Raw genomic sequence first — 21,666 nt, forward strand, 5'->3', positions numbered from 1 at the left:
CTGGTCTAAAGCGTGAAGTTCCTCAACTGAAGGGCAACTGTAGTGATGCCCCACATCTTGGTAGATACCTCCCAAACCTGTGCAGCATTCAAAGGCGTCCTGTTTGATACTTTTGCCAGGAGCAGTCACTCCTCACACTCCAGTGTGAAAACTCCCAGTGCAGCTCTCCTCCTGTAGTTTCTTGCCTCCACTCTCAAAAGCAAAGGCCCGGGAGGTAGATGGGACAGGGAGTTGCTTCATGTGCTATTTCCTAAAGCCTCTGCTCTGTCTTAGCAACGGTGAGATTTTTACTAACATTTCCCTTTAGCAACAGGCTGAGAACCTGTTTTTCTGCACCCCACTCTGATAAAAATCTCACCATGCTGCCTTCTAATCAGTACCAGTACACAAATTTATCAGGGTGGGATCTCACTGGAGCTGCTCCCAGCTCTTGTCAAGTTTGTACAGCCACCACAGAGCAGGCTGCCTCACACCACAGCAAGTTATCATTGATCTCAACTCCGTAAAACCCGCTTCTTTGCACAGAGGCATGGTATTTCCCGGTCCACTGAGTGATGGTATCTTGCCCCAGCAGAAGCAATAGCTCAGGGCTTCCACTGAGCTCTTGCTACTTGGAGCAAAGGGACTCATCCAAGGCAGCAGTCTCCAAGTCCCCCTGAGTCAGAAGCATAGCCCTTTGTACACTAAACCCATGGTGCAAGCACTGATTGGTCTCAATAAACCACCTTTGTGCAGGGTGGACCAAGTTTGGTAAAACAGGTCAGATGGCCAGAGAGGTGTCAAGGGTGGGGAGCTTGTTTGTTGATTTGGGGCTTGCATCACCTTTGCAGCGCTCACAGTGCGTTGCCAGGACCACTGTAGAAATTAGCATTATTTCAGGACCATCATCTTCCCAAAGAGAGGGACTAAACTCCTCTTGCAAAAAGTTTATCCAGGGTCAATACACAATGGCCCGAGTCAAAGCAGTGCAGTGAGAAAGCAGCCTTCAAAGCAGCAGTCAGCCTCTCCTGGAGGCAGCAGCTGTGCAATAAAGGGTTTGCTATAGAGTTCAGCGAGGCTGAGCCCTGAGCCCCAGTGCTCCACTGCAGTGAGAGTGGGTGATCTGCAGGCACACAACAGCAAGGTAGTGTTTATGTATTTCTTGAAAACAGGCTTTACCTAAGCAGGAACATAAGGAGAGAATATAAAGAATAGCCATCTCTATATGAGAAAAGTTGGACTCATTTTACAGCCTTTAGAACATATTTTACAGACATCCTGCTTGTTAATAAGTGACTGAAAGCTTTTGTTGATTTTAAGATATTTATAGAATGATAGCAAGAGGCTGGAGTCAGTCCTTAAGTGATGGATTTAAATGATAATGTTTATTTTATTCATTGGCTATAGCAATAACTCATGGATGAAATTGTCATAGGACAATTCTTTGACAGTTTATTCCTAATATCACTGTCTCAATGTTTTTTGCTGACCTTGTGGACTGCAAAAAGGGACTTACAGTGAGTGCTACAGCAGAATAAGTCTATTGCCTCAGGGATTTTCTCTCTGTCAATGTTTTTTTAAGATGTCCTAGGCAAAGAGTTGGAACATGTGAGAAAGAACAGGTTGGTTGAGGGCAAACCACAGTGGCCTAGGCAGCAAAGAGCTGTGTAAGGAAGAAAGGACACTGCAGGGACCAGCTCAGGTGAATACTGATCATTGTCAGGTCCTGGAGAAGAGGTAATAGAATTGCAAGGGACTTGTTACCTGTTGGGATAAAGCTTTTGGTGAATAACCCGCAATGGAAAGCAGTCTGAACAAAACCACTTAGCAGAGAGAATTCACTTATAAAAATAACAGCAGACTTTAGAAAAAACTGTCTTCCAAGGAAAATTGGGGAAATGTACTAACAACTCAAATTACTGATCTGGGGAAAATATTACATTTAAAAACTGTCAGTTGTTCAGGTTTTGCTACCATTTTTTTGCTTATTAATTTGATATTGAAATTCCTCATTTACTTCTGAATATCCCTCAATCATAGACTAGTTAGTAGCACTAACTAGCCCACAACTGCAAACACGGTACCCATCATAACTCATACCGAATACCAATATGCCAAATAATTCAGCAATTACTTCTCAGTAGGATTGACAATTTTCCCGATGAAAAGTGTGGTGCTGGTTTCTTTGTCAGAAATCAAGATAATGAAGGGCCTGTTGAATTTGATGGTAACAGGAGGATGGAAAACTTTGTTAAGGATTATGGCTGTGCTTCCTGCAGCCTCAGTTCCTGCCTCATCAACTTCCACCAGGGCCTTGTGAATTGCCTGCAGAGAAAAGGAACAAATGCTGTGGTTTATATATGGGACAGCAAGCAGGAGGTGAAGATAAACTCTCTGCTTAGGGAATATTTAGGAAAAGAAAAGAGTGACAAAATCCAGTGGACTGAACTTTCTTGTATGGTAAATCTCCAATAGCCTGCAACAGGAGTGTTTTCCATGTCAGGACTGAATGGGGAGGACCAAAAATAAAAATAGACCCACTGTAAATGCAGCCTCACCAGTGCTGAGTAGAGTAGGATAATGTCCATGCACTACCTGATTTATTTCTTTAAGTGGTTTGGACCTCTGTTAGCAACACTTTCTCTGTTGTTTCAAGGCTAATGGAAGACCGCTGTTTACATGCTAATACAGTGGCAGTATTTGGCAAGTTTGCCTCATGAAATTGTACCTTAAACTGACATGGTGAAATTCTACCACTGCAAACTGGAAGTTTCCTGGAAATTTTGAAGATTATTAAAAAATTAAGTACTAATCAACACAAGTATCATAATATACTCCTCATTTATAATCTACCTGATGCAATCTCATGTAAACTATCATATGCCAGTGTCAAGAAATCATTTAAAATCTTGTCCAGCTTTTCCACGCACTCAATATCCAGCCTTTTATTAAGCAATATTAAAATAATACAAAAGTGGGACAGCAGACCTTCTCTGTAGAAAAGCACAATTACTAGGCAAGCTGCTACCTGTCCTTGTGAGTTTCACTCATAACTTCAGTAGGACAAGGAGGGAAAGAAAGCCTTTAAAAACCCTGGATATATTTGATCAAAGCAACCAGCCACCACCCCCTCACCAGCTCTGCTCACTTACCTGTGAAACCTGAAGATTACAGCTGCCACTAATTCCAGACAGATCAGCATCACTAGAGAATACGTCAGTAATGCCCATTTCCTTGAACAGGTTTTTAACATCGTAAGACCCACTAACAGAAAACTTTGGTAACTGCAGAACTAATCTCCTGTTAAACAAAGCAAATGGAAGAGCAGTGAAGCATTGCAGCCTTGTTTCAGCCAGGAGGCTGAAAGTATGCAATTCAGTGACACCAGAAAGCATTCTTTTGATTGCCAATTTGTTTGATGGTGGCATTCATATTCCCTGAGCAATTTTGATGGCCAGAGAGATGTGTCATCTACTTGTGCCTACATTCTCTCTTTGGTTTTGGAAAAAGAAACTGAGGTCTTCATTGCCAGTCTTTCATCCCACTGCCTCATAGCAGCTAGCAGAGTTTTGTGACTGGAGGGCTACAAAGAGTAAGCAGACCAATTGTAGAAAGGCTAGAAGAAGGGAAAAGGAGGATAAACTCTAAGACATGGTGAAATTAATTATGTTAGCACTATGAAATAAGAGGTATGGTAGCCAAAAGGTAGCCAAGCAAGTCTTGAGGCAGTTGTTACAATGCTGTGTCCCCTTCTGTCAGGTCAGAGAGCCTGCCATTGCTTATCACTTATGCCTTGCTCTGATTCATCTTGGGAATAACTTAAAGCCCTGCTTTATGAAACCAGGGCATTATATTCAGGAGGCAGCAATGTGAAATTAATGGTTTCTTTTAAAAATAGTAAGTAGTAATATAGTAATCCATCTACCTAGAGTTACCTGGTCACAAGTTTGCTATCCCATTTACACACAGTTTCCTTGGAGAGAGCATCTTCCACTTGCTTCATCTTTCCATTATCAGGCAGAATGAACAATGTTCGTGCAGTGCCCTGGTAGGGCAGCTCTATCACCTCACAAGAGAGATCCTGGTCGTAGTAACTTTCATAGTTACCTTCTTGCTGCATCATGTTGACTCTAACTGATGCATTTGTGTTCAGAAAAAAATCGTCCTCATATGTACGCAAAGGATCAAAAGACTTTTGCCAGGCAGCTAATGGGGGAAAAGAGAAGATGTTGCACTCAAGCATATGAAGATCATAAAAATCACTGATATAAATGAGACCAATTTAAATGTAGGATGCTGGAGGTCTGTTTATGGGAGAAGAGGATCACTAAATGACTTCAGTCTCCTGCATAACACACAATAAACATTTTAGCTGTGTGGTAAGTTCAGCATAGTTAGTGTAAGTCATCTTGCTGAAAAACAGCCAGACAAAGGTTGGTGAGGACCAAATGAGAGACTCCTGCTTTTATTGTAGCCATATGTTCCCATCACTTGTGCCTTTTATGTCATTTAAATTCAACCACTTAAACATTCAGCTACAGGATCTTTTATACCTTTCCTGTTAGGCCGCACCCAATGCAAGATGGCTGCACTCAGCTTGGTGAGAAATCTTCAGGAGAATAAAGGATCATAGAATCATAGAATCATTTAGGTTGGAAAAGACCTTTTATAATCATTGGGTCCAACTGTTAACCTAACACTGCCAAGTCCACCATTAAACCATGTCCCTAAACGCCACGTCTACACCTCTTTTAAATACCTCCAGGGATGGTAACTCAACCACTTCACTGGGCAGCCTGTTCCAGTGCTTGATGACCCTTTTGATGAAGAAATTTTTCCTAATATCCAATCTAAATCTCCCCTGGTGCAACTTAAGGCTGTTTCCTCTTGGCCTATCGTTTGTTACTCTGGAGAATAGACCAACACCCACCTTGCTACAACCTCCTTTCAGGTAGTTGTAGAGAGCCATCAGGCAGTTGTTGTAAAGAGTGATCCTAACATTCAAGCACGGCTGCAGAAGCGCAAAGCCCTCAAAATGCTTTGTCCCAAGTTTTCATGCAGCGTACCTAAGTAGATCTACCATAATACTGGGGACCCTGGAAGTGGAAGGATGTTAGTCCATTAAGTTTGGCCGGCACATACAGTCAGCATAGGGATCTTGGAAACACCTTTAGTCATTATGCCCTCAGACCAGCAAGACTGCACACAGTGGGTCCCTGTCTATGAGGCAGTCCACCAGAGTGGGACTTCTCTGTCCACAGCTTTCAGGCAAACTGTGCCAAAATCAAGCAATCACTATTTCTCAGCAATCAGATACTCTGCTTTTGGCCAGATCTAATCTTTACTTTGACAGTCCTCCACAGTTTAGCTCTTTCCTAAAGAGTCACTCTGCTAATAAATAAACAAGAGTCATCTACAATTTTCGGTTTGCATCCAAATAATCTACTGGAATATTACATTAAATATCTTACCCTTAAAATAAATGTAGTTAACAAGAACCAGTGCAGTACTTGGATCAAGATGACCAATTAATTCAGGAATTTTCCCCTTGGTTTTCTCCTTTACATATGTATTGATTTGCTTCTTAGCTTCTTGTGGTTTATGGAAATTGCTAGAAAAAAAATCTGCATCATAAAATTGTTTGGTATTTTGTAAAAATGTCTCCTGTGGTTCATACCCGATAGCTGTAAAAAGGGCATTCCCTATATTTAATGTGATGTTAGCATCAGTACAATTCAGCACTGCTAAAACTTTATGGAAACTTTCATGTATAGCATGGATGCGAGTCTCAGTCAGATTGTCAAAGCCCAGTCCTTCAAAAATCTGAGAAAGGGTGGTTGACTTAGCACCAAGAGCCAGTATGGCAAAGGCAGTGGAGATGCTCATGGGAGAAAAGAAAACATTTTTATCAGCTTCTTTTGATATAACCTGCTTGTAAAATCTAAATACAAAATCTGCGTAGTTAGTGCCTTGCTTGTCACAGTAATGCGCTAATAAACTTTCTCTTCCAGTGCGCAGATTAGTATTTTTGACTTCATGGCAAATGTCTTCATGGTGGCAATGGGTTACAGCACAAAGAACAGCAAGGAGTAAACACAGGCACAGGAGATACTTCATCTTCTTTTCAAATTATTCTGTCACAAAATAAACAGTCATTAGATGAGCAGATGGTAATGATGAGCTTGGTAGTAAGAAATAATGAATAGTTTGTTAGCATAAATAGTACACAGTGCAACTGTAATGATCTAATGTACATAGTATATTTAAAGTGCCCATGGACAAAAACCGTCATTAATAAATTCAACCAAATTGTAAATTAAAATGTCAGACATAATAAAACCATAATATTCCATTGTAACTGCTCTGAAAAGGCAATTCTATTCTTCATTAGCAATGCAAGTGTAGAGCTAAAGTCCATAATAATCTCTATTAACAATTATCTTCCCTGGATCATTGTTTCCTATAAGCTACATCTAAACAAATGAATTACCCTGAGCTAAAACAGAGTGTGAGTTTCAAAGGCATCAAATACTCCACTACCTGCCCAAATGCAGTTTGCTAAATGTGAGGAAATTTGAGGCAACTCACTTCTCGTTGGAAATGGGATAAATTCCCTTGCTTTCATCAGGGCAGCAGCACATGGACAGACAACTATCCAGTGCTTGTTAAATTCACTGCCCTGTTTACTTCATGGTTACACTCTTACGGCCAGTCTTTGACCACAGCTGATAAATGATGGATAAAAGTCATCTACATAAACTTCAAGGCAAAATTCAAGGCAAAAGCCTGGAGCATCCTGTGCCATGGCAGCAGGGCACTCAAAAGTGGGCATGAAGACACATGGGAAGAAACGGGTTTGCACCCGCATGTTTGGTGCATGTTTGGAATGAAGGGACCCTCCTTTTGGGGGGCTGCAACAAGTGTTTGTAATTTGTTAAATGGTGGTTTGCCCCTCACCATCCCCACACATGGCATGGGTGGCTCCCTCTAGAGACACAGGAAGGACCTGAGTCCAAAAGGAAAAGAAGAGCACAGATCCCATTTGGAAATCAAAGAACACTCAGATTAATCCCCTTGGAGACAAGAAGTTTCTTCGTTATGCTTGTTCTCCTGATGCTGACATGATATACTTCACATGAGCCTCCCACCCGCCACAGGAGCAGGAACAAGTCTCTTGTTTGCTGAATTCAATTCCCTGCTATTCTGGGGAGACATCTCATATAAACCTTCTTCAGAAATATAACAAGTATCTATGAAAGTAATCTTTGGGCCCTTGCAGCTTCTACCTGAAAACATTTCTAGAACTTTTCTACTGCTATGGCTCCTCTTATTCTGGGTTCCAGACAACACAGCCTGTTTGTATCCTTCTGTTCCAGGAATGCATTCTCCCATATCCTGCCACAATGAAGTTCTCTTGGTCCCATATTCATTCCCAGATGTGAAAGATGACTGTATCTACTATCTAAACAAGATTTAGACAAAGTTTCTGAGGGCAGCCCAAGTTCCAGGATTCCTGGTGACAAATTGGTTTTGGTTTTTATTGCTGTTTTTGTCTTGTTTTCATAGCAAATGTATACACTAGCTGTGTGTTCTCATATTTGCTAGGATCTGAGTATGCTGACTATATCTGAGAGCAGACAGGGACCACTGCAGCGAACTACAGTAAAAAAGTGATAATGCTACATTTTAATTTCATTAAACCAAAACATGGAATATGGTCCTAGATGGGAATATGATTCAACTATTTGCATCTTTTTCAAACAGAACTTTTCCTCTTCCTCTCAGCTGAAAAATAAAAAAAGCCTTATGTGCTGCAAATGAAGTAATCATGTAGTACAGAAGGTGTTTCAAAAATACTGGGTGTTTAACTTTTCATAAACTCTTTTCTCTAGTTATTTGAGATATTGCACACTTAAGTGAAAAGGTGGATAATTTTTGTCTGTCCATGACCGCTTCCTGTATTCAAACAGAGCTTAGCCCAAATTTCAAAGAATTTCTGAAGCAAAGTATGTTTTTTTCTGCAGCAAGCTTGTATTAGGCATGGTTCTGTTTTTAACTTCTACTATAACAGATCAATTAAAAAAAAACTTCTCTTGGTATCACAGCTCTCTACAGAAATACTAAAGAAATACTTCTACCAGAAGCTGGAAAACTGAGTATTGTCATCAAGATTTCCCCACCTACTTTCCCCTTTAGAGATGTCAATCACATTCATTTCAGCATTCTGAAATTATGAGATTTCAGTCACAAATATTTTTATGTTACTATTACAAAGCTGAAGAAACTGGAAAGGCTTTATTAAATCTGGTATGTATTTTTTATATGCAAATTGGAAATCCAGAAAATAATTCTCTGCCAAACCTCACATTAGTTTGTCTATGGGAATAAAAGAGGTAATTAAATTTAAATTGTGGCCTTCCACCCACCCCCTACACTCACCCCAGTCCTAATTAGAGAGCCTGGCCTCAGCAGTTCAATGGTTGTTTTACCCATTAAGTCACCAGAAGAGTTTATAAACTGGACCTGGTTGTTCAGTCACTAGTGGGATTATGCTAATTTTGAGTCACTGTGAAGGCTGTTTCCAACCTAAAAGGTGATTTAATCAGTATTCTGCTTTAGCAACTACTTAATAAGTCCCCATGACTTCAAAGGTTGTTTTATTCTAATTTCAGGCTAAGCATATTCCCCCAGAACAGCAGGTCCCACTGGTCCATTGCATGTTTGCTTGATTAATATTTCATTGCAACATCTGCACACAACCAAGTCACAAACAAACAAATGATATTAACATAACATGAAAATTCCACTGACCTCAGAAAGCATCATTTGTAAGTCTCCAAGAAAAATGCATGTGCACTACTTACAAAATCAGAAGCCCCGCTGCGTTCAGCTGACCATGCTGTTCACACTGCTACTTATACTGCTACATCATCTACTCAATTTCACGGTTAAACATTAAACAGACATGATAAAAATTAGAGATAATAAAAAAAAAGGAGGAAACAGAGCAAATATTGATGAAATAGCATTTCCAAGGATCGTCTCCACAATTCAGCAAATGGAGCTGACAGTCTTCAGCCCTTTGAATAGTAGTTGTGACTTTCTGTCTGCCTGTTGCCTCAGACCATGTGGAGGAGATTAGCGCAAACGTTGTGTAATTGGGACCCTACTGGAAACCGGGATGTTGTGCCTGGAACCACTGGAAACAGATGCTCACTCTTGGTGCCAGCAGTCAGACTTCCCGTGCTATGCTGAAGCGTACACAGAGCTGAGCGCCACACATCCCAGCAGCTCAGCATTCTTCCAAAGTCTGCCCAGAGCCAAACCTTTCTCCTGATCTTCAGCCTGAATATGGACTCTGAGCTAATTGCCTGTAACTTCTCAATCTGACTGTAGCTGCACGCCATTGAGAGGACATGTGATAGACGTTTCCCTGATGGGTTTCCTACTCTGACTGGTGCGGTCCCTTCACATGTCTCAGTTCTCTGTTACTGTGTTGCAGTTCTCATGTGAGTTACTGCCTCAGGCAGGTGGTGGGAATACAAGTAGCAAGCTGTTTTCTTTTGCTGAGTACTGCATGCATGCACCCACTTTTACTCCTTGTTCCTCTTTTACAAATTTAAATTGTTGGAATAAAAAAAAGCACTGCTTCTTTCTATTATTTTTTTCCAATAGGAATAAAATATGGTGGATCAAGCTGACTGAATTTTTCTAGTTCATAACAAAGACCACAACTGAGCAGTGACATGAAGCACGTTTCCTTTCCCCATTTGTGACTTTTTCCTTTGTACTCATTTACTCACGTATGTAGTTTTCTCATTACAAACATAGATAAGCACAGAGACAGAACACAGATAAACCTTGTCTTGACACTTGCCTTCTTTGTTTTCTTCTTTGTTTCCTTTTCCCCTTTCCTTTTCCCCTGTCCTTTTCACCTGTTCCTTCTAATTCTGCCTATAAAAGGTCAAAACACAGAGATTATTTTATTCATCAAAGCCTAGGTGAATGACAGGTCATGGTGGTCAAGGACGAATTGTATTACAAAATGGTTATAAGCTTCTTGTTTTCTTTTTCACTTGTGAGGCCTTGTAATTACTGTTTTGTTTTTAATGTTAAGCTACACTTTAACAAGGCATTTCCATAGCATTTCATTAGAGCAGCAGCAATAAGGTGCTACATCAGCTTTAAACTGAAATAATGAACTGATGCACGCGTGCTCGGTGTACCACGCACTGCCACAAGCCATGTACAGTTCCACCTCTCTACTGACCACTATCTCAGCTGTAAAACTATGTCATGAAATGACATTAACCAGATTCATACTGATCATTCATCTACTGAACTAGATTTTACTTCTCTACTATTTATTTTCAGTAGGAATAAAAGTCCGGGATACCGAAATAACCAAAGAGATGTGGTTTATCCCTTCTGATAATTAAAACCACAACAAAGTCTACATTACCCAAGTCTATTTTACTGATGTGTACTTCATCTAGGTCATTATCTATACCACACCCCAACTCACATTTTTACTTCTTTTGAAGAAATAGACCCATATAATATTTTGTGCCTTTACCAACATCTTGCAAACACTTCCTACCGGTTTGGTTTGTTTTGAACAAACTATTCTGAAACAGGTTTAAAGAGTTCTTAATTAACCAGTGACTGATATATTTGATGACAACAAAACCATTCAACTTGCCCAGTGTTTTTGTTATTCTTCTACACCTCTAGGTCAGGAAATGATAGTTTTCATGTCAGCTTATGGTTCACAGACACACAGGTTACTTCAAATATAGAAAAATCTTTATCCCTATAGATCTATTATATCATAAGTAACACAAAGATTTGTAAGTGTGAAGTATGTTGACCACAAATATATGGACATAGCAGCAATATGATGGAAATGGAGTGTGGGATTAGAAAGGAAATGGACATTGCCTTCCCCTCCCTTCCATGCTGATAGTTTTGAGTTATTTAATAGTCCTTGGAAAGGATCAGGCAGTTCAAAGTGCAGGGAAAATTGTTAAGATTGAAGATGTATGCGTGTCTGGTAACTATGGTTCTTCTAGTCTGGATGAGGTATATAATGAAGAAAAAAGCCCAATCTGCAAGCAGTGCTCATGCCATGCTTTTAATACTTCTTGGAGAATCTCCTCCACTGTCCTGACAGAAAGGCAAAATTCATTAGTTTAGAAAGGCAATGTGAAATGGGGATGAAATAGCCTGTATATAGTGACAGAAACAATCATGAGGAAAGGGAAGTTCTGCTCACAGAACTGTTTTTTTCGTTTGAATTAGCATCACTAATACTATGTATAAACTAAGTAGAGAACAGGGACTAGAATTAAAAAAAAAAAATAGACTATACCAATGGCAACGACCAATACTTAACACTCATCACCATTTTTCAGTTGAAAATCAATACCAGTTACAAACTACCTACTAAAATGTAGGAGGTGAGTTACATGTATGGTGCACATACATGGTAACAGCTAAACCTCCTACTGCTGCTTCAGAAGTGTGCAGGTTGGCCGATATGACATAGAACCTACAGCAGACTTGAGCCCTCCTGAAAAGGGGACAGGAGAGCAGTCAGTCGCTGTAACATTAGAAACCTTTATTTAGACCCCAGAATCTTTCAAAAGAAGGCCTGTTATTCATCATTTCTTCATGTAACAGCTTCACCAATGGGGTTTCTTTTCAGCTATAAGTGTTTATATATATATATATATTAGTATAAATACTAATATAGTAAAAAATAGCTGAGACTTTCACATCTGAATGATTTCCAGTGGAGGTCTTCTGAAAGAATAGTATGCATTTTGTTTTCTTTTCCTTATAACCCCCAAAACAGTTGACAAAATAGCCATGTTGCAATCTTATTGACTACAAAGATCTCCAAGAATATTTCCCATTGCCCAAATACTGTTCAGGATACTGGAATGGCTTCAGGATGGGATAGACTGCCTGGTGAGCTGAAAATTCAGGGTAGGTTGCCAGCTCTGTTGAACAGCTCAGCTTTGACCTTTGAAACATCACTAACACTGTCTGATGAGCTTCAGTTTTCTCATCTGTAAGATAAAAATAACACATTGAACTTGCTTATTGAGATAAGATGATGTGAAAATTAAAAGTTACTTTCAATGGCCTTGAGCATCATTTCATTTCTTCACTGAGTTTAATGAAGATAGGATCATTTTCTATCAGTTTGATACCATGGCATTCTTTGGTAACAGCGATACACAATGTAAAAGGCTGTGGTCTGCAGGATGCAGCTTTATACAGCTGCAGAGTGAAATTGGAAATGTTCCTCAGTTGCAAGCTTCCACAAAAAGTCCTCTGGACTTTACAGAAAATGGCTTCTTTCCTGGTGGGTTTAGCACTTGCATCCATGAGATGCTAGCTACCTAGGTACATTACAACATGGGGAGAGGTGATTAAGCACACATAAACTGCAAGTATTAATAATCTGCATGCATCACATGATACTGCCCAAGACAACCCTTTTACCAGGCTTTCTTCTTTCATGACTAGAAAACGCAAATACCTGTTGCCAGCACCTACAACACAAGAGTGTTGTACAGGGAAGTAGAGAAGGATAAGATCACTGTGCTTACTAAAAAGTTTTTTTCACCTTCCATTTTCACCAAAGCACCACACCAGCAGGGATCATTCCACCTGAACCTTTTCATCTACTGCCAGTCCAGTGTTGTGGATTATTTACCTATGGTAAGGCTCCTGAATCCCGCTGTGGCTGTTTGAACAATGAGAGAAAGATGATCATCCTCAGTGGACAGCTATAAGCAAACAGGAAGCTAAGCTTATACAAAGTGAACCTGTGACTGAGCTGGGAAGGGAAGCAGAAACTCCCAAGCCCCAGCCCAATGCTCTCTAACGACTGGCCCATCCTTCTTTCCTAATAATGTTCTTGCGTTAAAGAAAGAAAGAAATTAATCAATTAATTATGGGTTTCCAACAGCAATATAGTACTTAAAATTGTAATAAATGTGTGTCTATACAACATGAAAATATAGTTAACAAGAACCATCCCAATGAGTAATTCAAGACTTAAGCAACTAACATTATTTTGAAAGCCTTCATTAAAAAGTTCTTCTTCACCATCCCATTGGTCCACTGACCCTGCTATCTGGGACCATCTCATCTGAATTGCTTCCTTTACCTCCTCTGTACTCCTGAGTGATACTGAATCGAGTACCTACCTTTAATCACGCAGCTGATCAAGTAAGGCTGATCAAAGTGGATAGAAGTAAACAGTAATGACATTATTCTGTGACTCAGAAGCTCAGCTGCCCAAGCACACAATATGGATTTTGGCTAATGCTCAAAGAAAGGACCCAGAAAGTGGTCCTGCAAACCACAGAGGCAATTTGCCTTGTTTATTACTCCATGTCAGTCTCTATTCATACAGTACTGCTCTGTTGAAAACAAGGATATGAACACAGGAATCCACCAGGGAACAAACACAGAAGAAGGCAGGTTTCAATTTTATTTTGGATGGATATAGCATAGATTTGTTCTGGCCAGTGTTTTTAACTATGTTGGGAGAAGATTTAGGCCAACACCACATAGCTTTTAAAAGTCATACTCTAGATCAATATGCAGACAAGTAAAAAAGCCATTTTTTTCATGTAATCAACCACTACACAACCATCTCAAATTTGTTAATTTTAACAGAAAACTGTTGTAATTGTGACTATTTCAGTACAGATCAAACCTTCCCTATCTCAAACTAGTTAATACCCTGTCTAGTGCTGGCTCCTACATACTGATATCTGCTCTGACATTCTTTTTCTGCCTTTCTTCACATCACCCACAGTCACTTGCAGACCACTCACATCTCCTTGGCACACCACCATGCCCTGGCACCCCTTGCTCCCTCCATCAACTTGGAGAGCAATGGCCAACAGAGCCTTTTGAAGAATCATGGAGGGAGGCATTCCCAAAGAAGTCACAGCAAGTTCCTTCATCAAAAGTCAACCTTTGGGGATCAGGGAAAACCCAGACTGATTTTCACAGAATACCCAGGCGTCTTCTTCCATAGGGCAGCAGAACATTATGGCACTCCTAGGGGTCAGCAAGAATGGGTCTCAGCTGTAGAGAGCAGAAAGGTTAATCAGGTCACAAGAACTTCTAGGTGACGGTGTCCTGCTCTCATGTTCATTGATCAGCCAGTGAGAGTACTTTTTTTTTACCTTGATGATGCAATGTTTTTAAATTAATGCCTTTGGTAGAACTTAGGTGGGTGGGGATTATGAAAACCAGTTTGAACTGGTCTCCAGCCTTTGTGAATGCTCCAGCTCTCATACTAATGATGATTGTATTAATCTCTTAACAAACACATTTGTTTTTCTAATTCGCCTCCACACTCATAATTACTATAACTCCGAACCCAACACCCAATATTACAGCACAGATGACACTTAGCACCCCCTGCTCTTCGCATATCTCTGAACTACTGAGGTCCCTCCTGAGGTAACTTGTGAAGCACAATGACTGGGATCTCCTCACCAGAAACAGAATCCTGCAAGACAGGACTGAGCCTAAGAGGATTCACTGTCTCCAAAGGAGGAATTTTTTTACCAGCACTTTCTAGACACGTTTTCCTTCATAGTTTACTGTAAAAACAGTATTTCTACTACTGCTCGATGGGAACTCAGTGCACAGCTAAAGCTGAGAAGTCCATAAATCCTTTGATCCCTGCTTCATCATTGATGGTAGTAGGCTTATAACTGAGCTACAGCTTCAGTGCTGCATTACTTACAAACTACTTCACAAATGTTCAAGTTTTTTCTACATCTGAGAAACCTGCCTGGATTATGCAAGTACCCAGATTCTTCCTGTAGCCTTTATTGTCCCCTTCAAAAATCTTTTCTCAGAAAAAAATCTTGGAAGTTCTCTGAGGGAGCAATTTCATTGTAAGAAAGCAGAGTCAGAGAAATCAGAATATTTTAATAAATATGTTGGCTTTGTCAACATTTTCAAACAGAAATTATGAAAATACTCCACAGTAACTTTTATTTTATAAGATGTTATCAAGTGATAAACTTTTCTACTGTTTACCAATGAAATGGAAGAACATTTTGAAACCTTTTTCAGGAAAATTGTTGAGATTTTAAATTTTTGTGACAGCTTTGGAAAATTTAACACCTTAAAATTTCTCTTGGGAGACAAATTGAATGTGAGGATAACACCAATATAGGGCTATGGACATTATCTAAAGGCTATTGTAGGAAAAGACTGACTGGAAAGAAAGTAGTTGTTTACAACAAATTTAAATCAAGCACTTATTTCTTCAACTCAGGATGGATAAAACTTCTGCATCAGTTGTAGGGGACCTGAACAATGAGGAAATTATTTTGCCACTCACAGTTTTATTTATTCTCATTTGCATTTTTTCATTAATTAAAAATAGATTTGTCATATACTGTAAGGTCATAGATGTAGAGGAAAAATAGTTTGGAACCTACAGCTAATTCACATTAGAAAAAAAACATTAAACAAGGAATCTAATAGGAAAAACAAGCTGGCAATGAGATATTCCCCTTAAAAGCTATACAGATATATATATACATCTGATAAAGAGACAGAAGAACAAAACCCAGAGACATTAATTAAGAGATATGGTAGATCTAGTCTGTCTTTGTGAACGTACATTGGTACATAGCAAGGCATTCATGTGATTGAATGTAAAAAGTATGATCAATGACTGTGAAAAGACCAAAACTGCAAATAAGCTTACAAACATAAATTCACCTATTTCAATCATTCGAAGAAGTGATAACAGACCCTTGTAAAGTACCCAGAAAACCCCTCTTCTTTGTTTATAATGACTGCTCCTAAACTCCTGAGTCATATGTCAGTTTTGATTTTTAGTTATTTCCCACTGAATCACTGAGTTGATAGAGATGATGGTACTAACTGAGGAAATGAAAATGCTCTTAACTGCCAGACCTGTACTGTTGTCTTAAACACGCTTGGGCACAGGAAAAGAAAATAAACACTTAGCCTTTGGCTCTGAGTTGAGCCTATAGATACACAGTGTATGTACAGATAACATCCTAGAAGCCATAAGGAATATCCACCCTTAGCTTAGACTGAAGGTTCATGTAGTTCAGTGTCCAGTGCTGCAATAGTATACACAGTGTGGCCATACCATGGCACAGGGGCACACTGACATTTCCATCTCTTCCTTTCTTTATATCTCCCACTGTTTGGTTTCCTTTTTCACCAGCACTGAGCATGGAAATGACATACTCAGTGGCCTATCCAGCATCACTGCAAAATTTCTGGGTGGCAATGCCTGTCTCGAGATCACATCATATATAAAATAAGAGCTTCTTTCTTTGTATTCTTAGCTTTGGATTTCTTGGCAGTGGTTCTCCAGACACAGAGTACCCTGAGATCCTTACCCATGAGCAAGGTGGAACCACCAAGAAAATAAGTCACCTCACAATTCATTAAAGTCCCACTCTAACTTCTATGAATAACACATGCCTGAACATACTGCTTACAAAAAGATCTTCCCTCTCTACTAGCCTAAGGGGTTTTTGAGATACTTTGTTATCTTTTCTCTGAACTATGTGACATACCTCAATCAAACCATTGTAATGGACATGTATCAACTCTTCCAAATAATCCTTTCGAAAAGGATTCTGGCTACTGCTGTAAAATACAGTAAAAATGTTTCTATAAATACATTAACAACAAAATGAGGGCTAAGGAGAATCTCTGTCCATTAAGGAGAAGGATGAGGTACTTGATGTCTGCTTTGCCTCTGCCTTTAATAGTAAAACCAGTTGTTTTAAGAGTAAATCTTGGCCCCCTGAACTGGCAGACAGGGACAGGGAGCAGAGCGAAGCCCCCACAGTCCAAGGGGAAATGGCCAGCAGCCTGCTACACCACCTAGACACACACAAGTCTGTGGGGGCAGATGGGATCCAGCAGGGGACTGAGGCAGCTGGTGGAAGCTCTCACCAAGACACTGTCAATCATTTATCAGCAGCCCTGGCTAACCAGGGAGGTCCCAGCAGGTGGGAGCTTAGCCAACGGGATGCCCATCTACAAGAAGGGCAGGAAGCAGGATCCGGGGAACTACAGGCCTGTCAGCCTGACCTGGGTGCCAGGGAAGGTTGTGGAGCAGATCAGCCTGAGTGCCATCACATGGCATGTACAGGAGACAACCAGGTGATCAGGCCCAGTCAGCATGGGTTTATGAAAGGCAGGTCCTGCTTGACTAACCTGATCTCCTTCTATGACAAGGTGACCCGCTTAGTGGATGCGGGAAAGGCTGTGGATGTTGTCTACCTGGACCTTAGGAAAGCCTTTGACACCATTTTTCATAGCACTCTCCTGGAGAAACTGGCTGCTCATGGCTTGGAGAGGCGTAAACTTTGCTGAGTAGAAACCTGGCTGAACAGCCAGGCCCAGAGTGGTGGTGAATGGAGTTACATCCAGTTGGCGGCCAGTCACAAGCGGTGTTCCCCAGGGCTCAGTACTGGGGCCAGTCCCGTTTAGCATCTTTATTAACAATCTGGACAAGGGTATCAAGTGCACTCTCAGTAAGTTTGCAGAAGACACCAAGTTGGGTGGGAGCCTTGATCAGCTGGAGGGCAGGCAGGCTCTGCAGGGGGGTCTGGACAGGCTGGACCCCTGGGCCAAGGCCAGTTGTATGAGGTTCAGCAAGGCTCCGTGACGGGTCCTGCAGGTGGGTCACAGCAGCCCCACACAGCGCTGCAGACCTGGGGAAGAGCAGCTGGAGAGCTGCCTGGTGGAAAAGGGCCTATGGGTGCTGGTCGACAGCCAGCTGAACGCAAGCCAGCAGTGTGCCCAAGTGGCCAAGAAGGCCAACAGCATCCTGGCTTCTATCAGACACAGTGTGGCCAGCAGGACCAGGGCAGTGACCGTCCCCCTGTGCTCGACACTGGTGAGGCTGTGCCTATAGAGTCCTGTGTCCAGTTTTGGGCCCCTCACTACAGCAAAGACCTTGAGGTGCTGGAACGTGTCCAGAGGAGGGCAACAAAGGTCGTGAAGAGTCTAGAGAAAGTCTTACAAGGAGCAGCTGAGGGAACTGGGGCCATTTAGCCCAGAGAAAAAGAGGCTCAGGGGAGACCTTATCATTCTCTATAGCTCCCTGCAAGAAGGTTGTAGTGAGATGGGTATTGTTCTGCTCTCCAGAGTAACAAGCGATAGGACAAGAGGAAGTATCCTTAAGTTGCTCCAGGGAAGATTTAGATTGAATAAGAGGAAAAAATTCTTCACCAAAAGGGTTGTCAAGCATTGGAACAGGCTGTCCAGGGAAGTGGTTGAGTCACCATCCCTGGAGGTATTTAAAAGAGGTGTAGGTGTGGCACTTAGGGGCATGGTTTAGTGGTGGACTTGGCAGTGTTAGGTTAATGGTTGGACACCGATGATCTTAAAGGTCTTTTCCAACCTAAACCATTCTAGGAAAGTTGTGTTAGTTCTTTAATATTTTGTCATACTTACCCACAACTACAAATTCTACAGTTTCCAAAATGCCAAAGTTGGACTAACTCTTCTGCAATTCAGTGCAATGCTCACGTTCATCTTATTCTAAAAACTTATATCACATTTGTCACTTCTTATTATTCTGGTACAGAGACCAATCTATACTGATGCATCACAGTAGAAGGCTTAACATTTTTCTTCCTAAGACAGCTACAAGCTCTTGCATGCGTACTAAACAGTCCTGGCAATTTGTTGTTACTTGCTTTTTGACTTTTTTTATTCTAAAAACTATTTTATTGTTAGTTCAACTTGAAATAGTTGCTCAGGCCCAGCCACTGCAAAGGAAGTTCATGTGCAATGAATTGAGATTCTGTTTTGCTGGTAGCCCCCCTTGAGCACTTCTACACTTTGAACATCTACTGTCCCCTCAGGGTCTCTGGCAGGTTTCTGATATCTTTGAATAAGAATACATTATTACATACTGTGACTTCTACAAGTTGTTTTTTTCCTGAAATTCGTCCTTTTCTTTTCTTATTACAGTTTTAGATTTAAGGTTAGGGGGTTGTTCTTTTAGGCAGAGGACATTCTCTGGTTTGATCATGATTTTCATTTTCTGAAGTTTTTCCTCATAATTCTAATAGAATTTGCTGTGTAAATATGTAATTTTTTTTTCCTTCTTAAGTTAGGTTTTTTGGATTTACGTCCAAATTCATTGCTATACATTTTTACAGGAAAGCAAGCTGCAAGATCTGGTTATGTCAGAAAACTGTCACCTAGCAAGATCTGAAGTGCCTCTAGATCAACATAAAATACAAAGATAGGTAAGATCCTGTAGAGGCTGACTCTCTGTCAAGGTTTGCTATGGATCCAGAGATGTAAAGACAAATGAAAACAAATGGAGTACATCTAGTTTTCATTTTGGGAAATACTAAATTTATTCTTCCTTATTGCCCTTGATTGCCACACGGATGAATTTTTCTTCACTATGATTTTAATCTGGAAGTGGGTTCCAGCACTCCTAAGAGCTTTTTTTTCCCGTCATAATCTATTAACAAAAGAGTATGATCTAGATGGCCTGTATTTTGTTTATAGAATAACAGGAACCACAGGTCAAAACGCATACCAAGACTGGTAACATAGCTATTAGAGGGAGTCAGGAGAGAGCTTTTTAGAAGGTAAATGAGACATACACATGAAGCTACAGAATTGATACAGTAGAAACAGCATGCTTTCTATAGCCTTTGAAAGAAACATCTCTGCATCAAAGAAATGCCTCACCTTCCCAAAAAGTAGGTTATCTCTGCTAGGAGAACTATGTGAACAGGGTTTCACTGCTCAGGCCAAAGACAGAGGGCTTTCTGAAGCTCATTAGTGGCATTACTGTGCTGATGTAATATTAATAACTGTTGACACCAGTCAAAAAATCTGCTTGAACCATACTTAAGTCATAACTCTGAATTAAAGAAATAAAATAGCAGAATTAGAAACTTTTTAATGTCATGTTTATTCATTGTTGTTCTACTGTAGTACATTTGTCTGCATATTTCAAGGCTGTACAAAGACTGGTGTTAATAATACCTATTAATAGACTAACCCATTTTAGTCAATAATTTGCCCCTCCTGCAACCAGAGATCAGATATATACCATGAAAATGAGCAATGAAATAAAATAATGATAGTTATGAAAAATTGAAGAAAAAAACAGATAGGAAAGAAAACAAGAAAAAATAAATAAGTATGTGCATTATGAATGTTTCTTTTAGTATCGTGTATCTTACTAGTGAAAAAAGTTCATTATAATATTGTGGCTATACTAACCATGAAGCGGATGAGAAAAAGAGTACCAATGTTGTGTTACTGGACAGTCTGGGAACAGAAGGAGATATGTCAAGAGACACAGTAAGTGTCACTGTTGGGGTATAGGTGTTACTAGTAGGGTGCTTGATCCTACAAACAATACTGGAATGGTGCTTACTACCATGGGTAATCTCCCAGGGCCACACAGCAATGGTACATGCACTGGCACCATGTGGAGATGGCTTGTGTTTCCTGCTGCTTGGGGGCTTCTAGAAGCTGGGTTAGGTGCAGGCATAGGCTAGAAGAAGTCTTCTGGGTGCTCTGAGCTGTATATCTGATTCACAAAGTTTGGCTCCAGGGCACTGAACTGCAGAGATCTGATCTACCTCTTCTTTTCTTAGACACAATTCTTAGACCTTCTAACGTTTGCCCTGGAACGAGTCTGAACTACAAACTCTCACAGAAACAAAACAAAACAAAAAAAAAAGTGGGCAGGCCAGTATATATCTGCAGGGGAAAAACACACCTTCTTTGTGACCCCTTTGCAGCAGCCTAGCTGGGACGACAGCTGAAAGTCAAAATTGTAATAGACTCACTGGACAACAATGGTACTATGCAAGGTAGTAAGCATTATGCATGTTAAGATCTATGCTAGATATGAATTTCATGTTGGTAGGAAAATGGGCACAAGTAGTAAAGTGCCATAACTTGTACCCATTTGCTAGTCAATGTAAAAAAAAGGGTGAGAAGGCAGCTGTGAGGGAAGAAGCAGGCTTATACAACCCTCTCCACCCACATGCTACTCATCTTCCCTGCTACAAGATGTATCTATGCTGTCAGTATCACACAGGCTGATTTTGTCCCAGATCTAATGACAGTTCTGCCTGAATGCAACCTTCTAAAAAAAAAATTAAAAAAAAAAACAAGGCCCAAACAAATATGCAACTATGGCAACTTAAATCGATGAAGAGTTTCATCTACAAAAACCAGTGAATAACATCAGTTAAGAGGTGAAGAGCCCTCTATAGCTATGCCATACTCATCAGGTCAAACACTTGGTGATCACCGCCTACCTAATACGTGTATCAACTTAGTCTTTTTTCAGAGGGTTCACAATTTTTCCCATGAAGAGTATATTGTTCTCCATAGTTATGACCATTAGGAAGGGCCTGTTGAATACAATGGTAGCTGGAACAGACATAGGCACTATTTCCATGCCTGTGGCAGCTGCTGCTTCGGTGCCAGTCTCATCCACCTTTACTACAGCCTTATGAATAGCCTGTGAAGAAATAGACATGTTACAAGTCAAGGGGGTACAAAATATGTCACCTAAATAAGAACTTGAGCTAAAAGTGCCTGAAGAAGTTCTTGTAAGAAACAAGCGACAGATGTGAGTCCACT

At 40.5% G+C, this 21,666-nt stretch overlaps 1 protein-coding gene across 1 annotated transcript in view; it reads right to left on the bottom strand.

Annotated features, from left to right (window-relative positions):
- Positions 1 to 1,342: 1,342 nt before the first annotated feature.
- LOC101916659 (serine protease inhibitor A3M-like) overlaps positions 1,343 to 21,666 on the bottom strand; it is a 28,590-nt gene continuing 8,266 nt past the window's right edge. The window contains exons 4-9 of the mRNA XM_055814838.1: positions 21,435 to 21,544; positions 16,593 to 16,665; positions 5,451 to 6,108; positions 3,915 to 4,185; positions 3,132 to 3,279; positions 1,343 to 2,304 (exon numbers count right to left, since the gene is read on the bottom strand). Coding sequence (XP_055670813.1) covers positions 2,110 to 2,304; positions 3,132 to 3,279; positions 3,915 to 4,185; positions 5,451 to 6,108; positions 16,593 to 16,665; positions 21,435 to 21,544 — 1,455 coding nt within the window. The 3' untranslated portion in view covers positions 1,343 to 2,109. The remainder of the gene's footprint in view (positions 2,305 to 3,131; positions 3,280 to 3,914; positions 4,186 to 5,450; positions 6,109 to 16,592; positions 16,666 to 21,434; positions 21,545 to 21,666) is intronic.

Source organism: Falco peregrinus, chromosome 1 (assembly GCF_023634155.1).
Source record: "Falco peregrinus isolate bFalPer1 chromosome 1, bFalPer1.pri, whole genome shotgun sequence".
Classification (NCBI taxonomy): domain Eukaryota; kingdom Metazoa; phylum Chordata; class Aves; order Falconiformes; family Falconidae; genus Falco; species Falco peregrinus.